Below are 9,877 nucleotides of genomic sequence, written 5' to 3' on the forward strand. Positions count from 1 at the left end.
AAAATGACAACATAAACTGCCAATTCCTTAAAACCCAATCATAGGGGGCTATGTCATTTTCAATGACTTGTTAATCAGTCCCTCATAAAGTTGAATAGTATTTATTGGGGCAGTTATGTAATGTCCAAATATGGTATGGTATATTTGTCAGCTCAGGATGCTACTTATACACATGTTTACATCATTATAACAGTTGGGGTTCACTGAACAACTTTTTGTGCTGATTGAAGGACTTTGACCAGATGTGGTTTAGAGACCACATTGGCATCCAGACGTAATGATGATGTAGCACAACTGTACAGTTGTTTTGTTTATGTTTATCTGGTTGCCTATCCAGCCCTGTTGTTAACTTTACCATGATATATGCCATCATTTGGCTGTTGCTATGGGAATGGTCTTGTTGCTAGAAATATTTGCATTCACCTATTGGATGTATATCCCCTTACCTAACCATCCCTGTTGTTATCTTGGCAATATACACCATCATTTGGCTGTTGCTGTAGGTCTGTTTTTGTTGTTAGGCATATTTGCATACATTTTTAGTCCCCAACGTACACCACCTGAAGGGAGCTTATACATTGGTCCCATCTGTGCGTCTGTTGATCCGTGCATTCACAAAGAAGCAAGCACACTTTACCTGTTATCTCCAAAAGTTTTATACATATGGACACCTGATTCTAGTGTGTGCCCTTACATTGTCAGTGAAACTTTGACCTTGACCTTGACAAACATTTTCAAGGTGAAATGACCAAAATCTTTCTATGTTAAGAGCTGAAAAATATGCACATGATATGCAAATTAATGTGTAAATGAGACCACCCTTTCAAACTGTGGGGAATTCTGAAATATTATTGCTAATTATACTGAAAACCCAATACTACAAACATTTGCATCCCTGGAAATTTTAACAAAGCATTTTCATGTTGAAATTGCCAATATGCCAATCATCTTACATAATACAACACAAAAGACTATGTCTTCGATTGAAAGTTTTTTGACCAAAAATGACAGACCAGTGGTAAGATAATAATAACAATAACAATAATAATAATAATAATAATAATAAAGTAGACTTATAGAGTGCCTATAATCTCTGCAAGCAGAGCTCCAGGCACAGAAATGGAATATTACTCTATGGTAAGAGGAAATATGGATTCACAGACACTGGATACTAGGCAATTGAAAAAGACTGATGACCTTTAACTTTGATTGAAAAAAAATTATTTTGTGACAATTGAATAGCCAGACACTATATATATATATATATATATATATATATATATATATATATATATATATATATATATATATATATAGACACTTACATTGCTCCGATAACCTTTATGGAACCAGATATACTCATTTTTGAAATATTTTAAGCATCTTTCAAAATGATGATCGGGTTACTATGATAACAGATAAAAGTCACTTACCTATGTTTTTGGCAAGGTCAGCTCATGTTCTCATAAAATATACAGCTTTCAGCAAACGTATGGTGGAATTTACCCTCCAAAAAGGTACCAAAAATCACTCTGGCTCATGGACTAATCACATTTTAATCAGATTGCACAACAACTATGCCATGTTAAAAAATATTTCACCCTATAAAATTACAATTTTTTTTTTTTTACAGAGCAAGCCATGGTGAATAACAACAGTATCTGTAACGATGTGCCATGTAACATGGAGACAGATGATCCTCTTGACAAAGATGAAGATTCCCTCGTGATTGATCTCAGCACTAAATCTCCATCCAGTGTACCTGACAAAGAAGATGAAGATGAGCGAACAAACAGTATCGATAAATACAGAACAGACTCTGGCATCAGTACTGTGTTTGCATACAACAAACAGAATCCACCAACACCTACTAAACATGTACAAGAACCAAAGTCAGAAATACACACATTTCCATCACCACCACCAGTTTTACCGCAACTACTGAAAACCAAAGAAGGCCTTGCAGTCTATAATCCATTCCTGTCTTTCAATGGTAGTTATAAAGCTGGACTTCATCCCAAACCCAATCCTTTACCATCTATATTCAGCAGTACCAACTTTCCATTTGATGGCATCCTAAAAGGTCCAAATATATTTGGTTTGAACAGCACCAATCCGCTTCATCTGGGTACAACACCACAGACTATTATGACATATGGTATGCATGGAAGCCTTAGTCCCAACCAATCTGCATCAGTGCCAAATTTCAACATGTCAAATGGTGTTCCTCCACTAGTCCCATTGCCATCCAAGATCAACAACACCCATGCTCACACTACCAATTCCATCCATATTCCCATTCCAAGAGCTGGAGAGTCTGCACTCAATTTATCAAAACGTAAGAAAGCCAACAACCCCTCATATGGCCACAAATCTCTGCCTTACCCATTAAAGAAAAAAAATGGAAAAATCCATTATGAGTGCAATGTATGTACAAAGGTTTTTGGTCAGCTGTCTAACTTGAAGGTTCATCTAAGAGTCCACAGTGGAGAACGACCATTTAAATGTGAGACTTGTAACAAAGGCTTCACCCAGTTAGCTCATCTACAGAAACATTACTTGGTCCATACTGGTGAAAAACCACACAAGTGTGAGGTGTGCAACAAATGCTTCAGCAGTACAAGTAATCTGAAGACACATATGAGACTTCACAGTGGTGAGAAGCCATACCACTGCAAGGACTGTAATGCTAGATTTACACAATACGTACATCTTAGACTTCACATGAAACTACATGTCAAAGATGAAGATGATCCAGCATTCAACCAAAAGAGCAAACAGTGTGACAGTGATAGAAAATGTAATGGTTTGGGTCCTTTCGGTGTTGGTATAGATGTACAGGATTACTTTGGTAGGTCTGATGACACTGATGAGGTCAGCAGTCAAACTTCGTATTCCAATCACAGTGAAAATAGTATGTACCTTGGCCATCACATGGAAGGCAATGACAACTATGGTGAAAATGTCTCCAGTCCTGCTGCATCACATGACATACCTAGCCCAATGACATCACAGAGCAGTCCAAATCCATCCATGACAAGTGGACCAACTGAGCAGGAGTACAAAATATCAGAGAAGATGGACACTTCTCTCAGTTCTGAGTTGGATTACAGTTACCAAGATGACAGTAATAGATCTGATGCAGGCGATAGTGGCTTAGAAAGAGACAGTTCTTGCAGTACACCAAGAACACCATCGTCTCCATTTAATGTGGACTTCCCACAATCAGATCTTAACCATAATGTTGTTAATGTGGTCAAAAAACCATCATCTGTTGAAGGTATGGTACAAAACTTTTCAGAAAGAAAAATGAAAAAAATTACCTCTATTGCTAAGTTAGAAGATGTTGTCAAAAGAATCAAGGCAAGCAAGCAAGAAGACACAAGTTAATAAACAAAACTGTAAACTTGACACGACACTAGCTAATAAAGAATTTGAAGTTTTGGAATTAAAAGATGTTTTGACTGAAAGGTCAGACAGAAGTTGCATAACACTAATTTTAATCTAAACACCACTAAGAACATTCTCACCAAATTGCACCACAATCTGCCCAGTAGTTTTGAATTTCCCAACTAGACACCAAAAGTAATGTCTCCATCAAATACCAAGACAATCACTCATGCAGATTTTTACTTTAAGTTGCTTATGCAGACAGACAGACAGACAGACAGACAGTTGCTTTACCATACCTATAGCATTGTGCTAATAAAATTGATAAATGCTTCTAAATTTCAGTTTTATCCAGCAATAAATCAAGTTGCCAAATTACCAAAATTGTGAAATTATAAGCACTGGAAAAGGGTTCGGTTTACTTTGCAGAAGTTGAACCATTCTTATTACACTATCCAAATTCAGTTTGTACATGTACATACAGTATTGTCATTTAGTGATTTTATCAAGACTAGGTCAAGACTATTGCCCCAAACTGGGCAAATATTTCCTATAATTAAAGTTTACAGTATCAGACATTTGAGCAAAACGTCTTCTCCAAGATCTATGATAAAACTTAAATTCCAAGGAAGGACAGGTTTTCCACTTGAAACCATTCACTGATATCAAAATTCACAAACTGAAATATTTAACATCACTATTCTAAAAGGACCAAAGGAATTCAACCAAAACATAATTTATTTTTAAACAGTTTTAAAATGGGCAAGTATGTTCAACCACAGCGAGGGTATCAGGCAAATTAATTGACGATGGGATTATTTCTGAATCTACCACAAAAGGTAACAGAATCCCTTTTACTAAAGTCAATTGTACATTCTTGAGATTGATTTTATTTTTGTACATAGCAAGTTGATTATGTCTTGATAATAGTTTGTAAAGTATTGATTTTCTTTATTAAGTTTGAAATCTTATCTTCCAAACAGTGGTCAATCACACTGTACAAACTATTTTATTGTAAGCTAGAGGGTCTTAACATTTCTACACGTCGACCTGTTTTTCTACAGATATTCTTCTCACACAGTACATGTTGACACCATTGTAAATCTTATCAAAGATGAAGTAAAATTTTGATAATCTTTGTTATTTTCAACTTCACAAATACATCTATATTTCAAACTTTATCTGACAACCAATCACTAGTATAACCCATGCATACCTTACCTTTGATCTTTAACCTTTGAACGCTTGTTTGAAATGATTGTAAATTGTATTTAACTTCAATGAAATGCCAGATTTATTCTTTTTAAAGACCTTTTACTGAATTTCAGCTCTTGTTGACTTTTTGGATCTTTTTCTGCTTACTTTTTGTTTATTGTGATTGACTAAATTTCTTGTATTTTTATCGACTGTTTTCTTGGAAAGTTATTCTTTGGAGTCATATGTGATAATGTCTCTTTATCTTTGAACCTATTCAAATACATGTCCTGTATATTTAAGCTGCTTCTTAGATAGAAGTGGTTACTAATGAAAATGTGTATCTGTAAGCTGTAAATGAACTGAGGACAGTTACAACTCTGTATCTGTAAGTTATAAATGAACTGAGGACAGTTACAACTCTGTATCTGTAAGTTATAAATGAACTGAGGACTGTTACAACTCTGTATCTGTAAGCTATAAATGAACTGAGGACAGTTACAACTCTGTATCTGTAAGTTATAAATGAACTGAGGACAGTTACAACTCTGTATCTGTAAGCTATAAATGAACTGAGGACAGTTACAACTCTGGTATTCAAGGTTTTGGTGTACTAAGACAGACATCAACTCAAACTATTGTTATTCGATTTGGTAGATTACACAAGTGGGTCATAGCAGTGCCTTTGTTGTGTGGTGTGCATATGTAATCAGCTGTGATCAAGATAGTGTAAACATTGGAAGTCCCAAAACAGTACACTACAAGTTTATGGAACTAGTTTCCAGAGATGCCTCCCTACTGAGACTATAAATACAATCCATTCAATAGCTTATCACTGTTGTATCGACATGTGACAATAGTTTTAGTTTGTGTCTGTCTGTCTGTCCCAGTAAACCAAAGCCTCAATATTAAAAAGTACATTCATCTTTGATGGAAACATTGATGACTATCAACATTACTGAATCAACATACTAAAACTGAAGTATAACTCGAAGTCTTGTGCCAAATCACTACCTTGCCACAAACTGTATCTCAATTTTTCTTCATTAGAATAGAATTTTTGTCAGAACCTACAAATGTCATAATCTTACATCAATAAGGGTATAGACTAACTTTTGTGAACACTCTAAAATTTCAGTGATCGCCATATCCATATGCCAATACCGGAAGCCAAGAACTCATGAAAAATGACAAAGTTTGTTGATCGACGCATGGTAATACATCTTGTATTATTTTATATGGTGCAAAAAGTCACCTGATACAGATGCTGGCTTGTGATTTGTTCTGATGAGGTCATGTGATCTGAATTCTGCAACTGCCAGAGAGTGCGGTCTTGAAAATATGAGGGGATAAATCAAACATCACAAACACTTAAAAATGAAAATGTCAAAATGATGAGTCTTACCTTATCGGCTCTGATACTTTGTGTTAACTATTTGACAGTTCTTCATCTTTATCAATGTTAAGTTTTTGTTTGTTTGTTTGTTTGTTTGTTTTTTACTTTCTAGGTCAACCTATAACAAGCAATGAACACTCCACATCAAAATAAAACAAATAAATACTAGTTTTACTGTCCGAGATATGATTATTAGTGACCAACAGACACTACCCATAGGGGGACTTATACATTGGGTTCTGTTCATGCGTGTGTGTGTGTGTGTGTGTGTGTGTGTGTGCCCCTCATATCTCTGGCATGCACCAACTGATTTCAACCAAACCTGGCATAAAGGTAACATACTATATGCACATCACTTTGTTTTATGACTGAAGCAAATATGACCAAATATTAACACTATAGAGACAGGCTAAGTTTATCCATCATGACATAAGTGCTAGATAACTAAACTCCTCGGAAGCAATGTACAATCACTTGCAGCCTCTGTATATAAGACTAATTCAATTATGCAGCAGGGTTGACTAGGACTAGATTGTGCACAAATAACAATGTTGAGGCACACCAGAAATTTGTACATTTTTAGCGGACCACTCTTACCATTCAACTATCATGCCTACAAAAGCTGTTATTATGACAATACATCTAGATTAGGTCACATGAGTCATATAATCTCATCATAATATGATTGCATATCCTGTATCATCAAGCCTTTTTTTTTCCTTTTAATCATAAATCATGTTATTATTTGACTACATCTATAACACTAGAGAGTGCCATAGTACATTAACACAAGTAAAGAGACTTGCAGTTTGAAAGCTTAATATGACCAGAATTAATAAAATAATGCTCAGTTATGCCTGCGCAGAATGTACTTTTTTGTGAATGTTAATCAACTAAAGTTATAATAATTTTGTATTTCACTTAAGCTCTCTAACATATTATTTCTAATGTACAAAGATAAAACCTGTTTAATGTAATTTGATGTGCTTGTCATTTTTCCATAGCAACTCAAAGCAAACATTTTCAATTTGTTGACAAAATAATACACGTTTTTCTTTAACAGATATGCAATCATCAGAATTTTTAGATCAAATTGGTTTATATACACAACTGGGGAAATCTCTTTAAGACATACATCTCAATTTCAAGCTTACGGTTAGGGTTAGGGTTGGGGGTTAGGGTTAGGGTTGGGGGTTAGGGTTAGGTTTGAGGGTTAGGGTTGGGGGTTAGGTTTGAGGGTTAGGGTTAGGGGTTAGGGTTGGGGTTAGGTTTGGAGTTGGGGTTAGGGTTGGGGGTTAGGTTTGGAGTTGGGGTTAGGAGTTAGAAATGAGTTGCGGTTTTATAAACTGATGCATGATAGATATATTATGATGTTTAGGTGGGGTAAGAAAGTTGTGTGTGTGTGGTGTACATAGGGACTGGGTTTCTTTAAAACAAGATTGGGAGGTAGAAAAAGAGGGGTTCGGATAATTTGGAGCAGGTATGCTTGGTTGTGTACAAGTGTCCCGAAGTAGGGTAAATGCAGGAGGATGTAAATGACTGGTGTGGGCACAGGGAGATCAGGCTCAGTTAGTTTTGTTTACAAATACAAACAAAAAAGTAAACAAACAAAACGCAAACAAACAAGTAAGTAAATAAACACACACACACACAGAAAAACAACAAACAAAAACAATTGAACCAACATATGAGTAGATACATACATGAGTAAACAACAACAAACCAACGAATAAACACTACCCCCGCAATGCGGGGGTACTGGGTAGTGTTTGTTTGTTCATTGTATCTTTGTTGTATCTACTCATTTGTCAGTTTAATTGTTTTTCTTTGTTTGTTTGTGTGTGTTTGTTTGTTTGTTTGTTTGTTTACTAACTTACATGTTTCTGTGTGTTTTGTTTGTTTGTATTTGTAAACAAAACTAACTGAGCCTGAGCTCCCTGTGGTGTGGGCTGAAAGCATGAGGCAGAAAAACTATGTAGTGGAGAAAGTATAAGCCGCCGTAGAGGGCGTGGTGGCTGAAGCGGTAAGGATGAATGTCCTTTATGGTTTTAATGTTGGTTTAGACCAAGTGGATGTAAAGTTCCGATATTTTTATCCATAGTTTTTTCAAATTTGAGGCGGAGAGTCCTGGATTTGATGGGGAATCAAGTGTGTCGCATTTAAAAGAGGTGTGATCTTGAATTATGCGATTGAGTGGTATGGCAAGTTAAAGTGTGTCGCAACAGGTGTCTTTATTAGTCCCCGCCGGACGAAGTCCGGGACAGGGACTTATGGATTGGGTTCCGTCTGTCCGTGCGTCCGTGCGTCCGTGTGTCCGTGCGTCTGTCCGTCCGTCCGTCCGTCCGTCCGCAGCCGTTTCTTGGAGATGCCTGGACCAATTTTTTTCAAACTTGGTACAGGGGCAACATACAATGGCATACATATGCACGTCAATTTGTTTCATGATACGATCCAATATGGCCGCCTAGCAGCCATTTTGTTTGTGAATTTTCCATGTCCAAAACCATAACTCAGACATGCTTGAACAGATCTCATTCAAAGTTGGTATTAGGACAGTGTTCTATAACATACATGTGCATATCCATTTTCGTCATTATACAATCCAATATGGCTGCCTGGCAGCCATTTTGTTTGCGAATTTTCCATGTCCAAAGCCATAACTCAGACATGCTTGAACAGATCTCATTCAAAGTTGGTATTAGGACAGTATATTCTATGACATACATGTGCATATTCATTGTTGTTGTGATACGATCCAATATGGCTGCCTGGCAGCCATTTTGTTTGTGAATTTTCCATGTCCAAAGCCATAACTCAGACATGCTTGAACAGATATCATTCAAAGTTGGTATTAGGATAGTGTTCTATGACATATACATGTGCATATTCATTGTTGTTGTGATACGATCCAATATGGCCGCCTGGCAGCCATTTTGTTTGCGATTTTTCCATGTCCAAAGCCATAACTCAGACATGCTTGAACAGATCTCATTCAAAGTTGGTATTAGGACAGTGTTCTATAACATACATGTGCATATCCATTTTCGTCGTGATATGATCCCCCATACCCGACCCATCCTTTATTGTTGTAGGCATGTTCCATGTCCAACAAGCAGACACAACATATCTAAGTCTGCTTGATTTAGGTTCACAAGTGTTGTTGCGTGATCAGAGTAGTGATAATTCCTTAAAACCCAATCATAGCGGGGACTATGTCATTCTCAATGACTTGTTAAGTCTGCCGATTTTAATGATGGTTGAGGCGGGTACGGGTGTTATGGAGGGTAATCCCCGTCAAAAGTCGAACTCGTCAATTGACAAGTCAGGAAAGTCAAGTGATGAGTCGGGTCCGTTAATTGACAAGTCAGGAACGTCAAGTGATAAGTCAGGTCCATCAAATGACAAGTCAGGAACGTCAAGTGATAAGTCAGGTCCGTCAAATGACAAGTCAGGAACGTCAAGTGATAAGTCAGGTCCGTCAAATGACAAGTCAAGAACGTCAATTGGTAAGTCAGGTCCGTCAAATGACAAGTCAGTAACGTCAAGTGATGAGTCAGGTCCGTCAAATGACAAGTCAGTAACGTCAAGTGATAAGTCAGGTCCATCAAATGACAAGTCAGGAATGTCAAGTGATAAGTCAGGTCCATCAAATGACAAGTCAGGAACGTCAATTGATAAGTCAGGTCCATCAAATGACAAGTCAGGAACGTCAAGTGATATTAAGTCAGGTCCATCAAATGACAAGTCAGGAACGTCAATTGATAAGTCAGGTCCATCAAATGACAAGTCAGGAACGTCAAATGACAAGTCAGTAACGTCAAGTGATATTAAGTCAGGAACGTCAAATGACAAGTCAGGTCCGTCAAGTGACGAGTCAGTAACGTCGTGACAAGTCAG

At 36.9% G+C, this 9,877-nt stretch overlaps 1 protein-coding gene across 1 annotated transcript in view; it reads left to right on the forward strand.

The window, feature by feature from the left end:
* LOC144432650 (PR domain zinc finger protein 1-like) overlaps nucleotides 1-3,390 on the forward strand; it is a 68,815-nt gene extending 65,425 nt beyond the window's left edge. Inside the window, exon 5 of the mRNA XM_078120915.1 lies at nucleotides 1,634-3,390. Coding sequence (XP_077977041.1) covers nucleotides 1,634-3,390 — 1,757 coding nt within the window. The remainder of the gene's footprint in view (nucleotides 1-1,633) is intronic.
* The last annotated feature ends 6,487 nt before the right edge of the window (nucleotides 3,391-9,877 follow it).

The sequence above is a fragment of the Glandiceps talaboti genome, chromosome 3, assembly GCF_964340395.1.
Source record: "Glandiceps talaboti chromosome 3, keGlaTala1.1, whole genome shotgun sequence".
NCBI lineage: Eukaryota > Metazoa > Hemichordata > Enteropneusta > Spengelidae > Glandiceps > Glandiceps talaboti.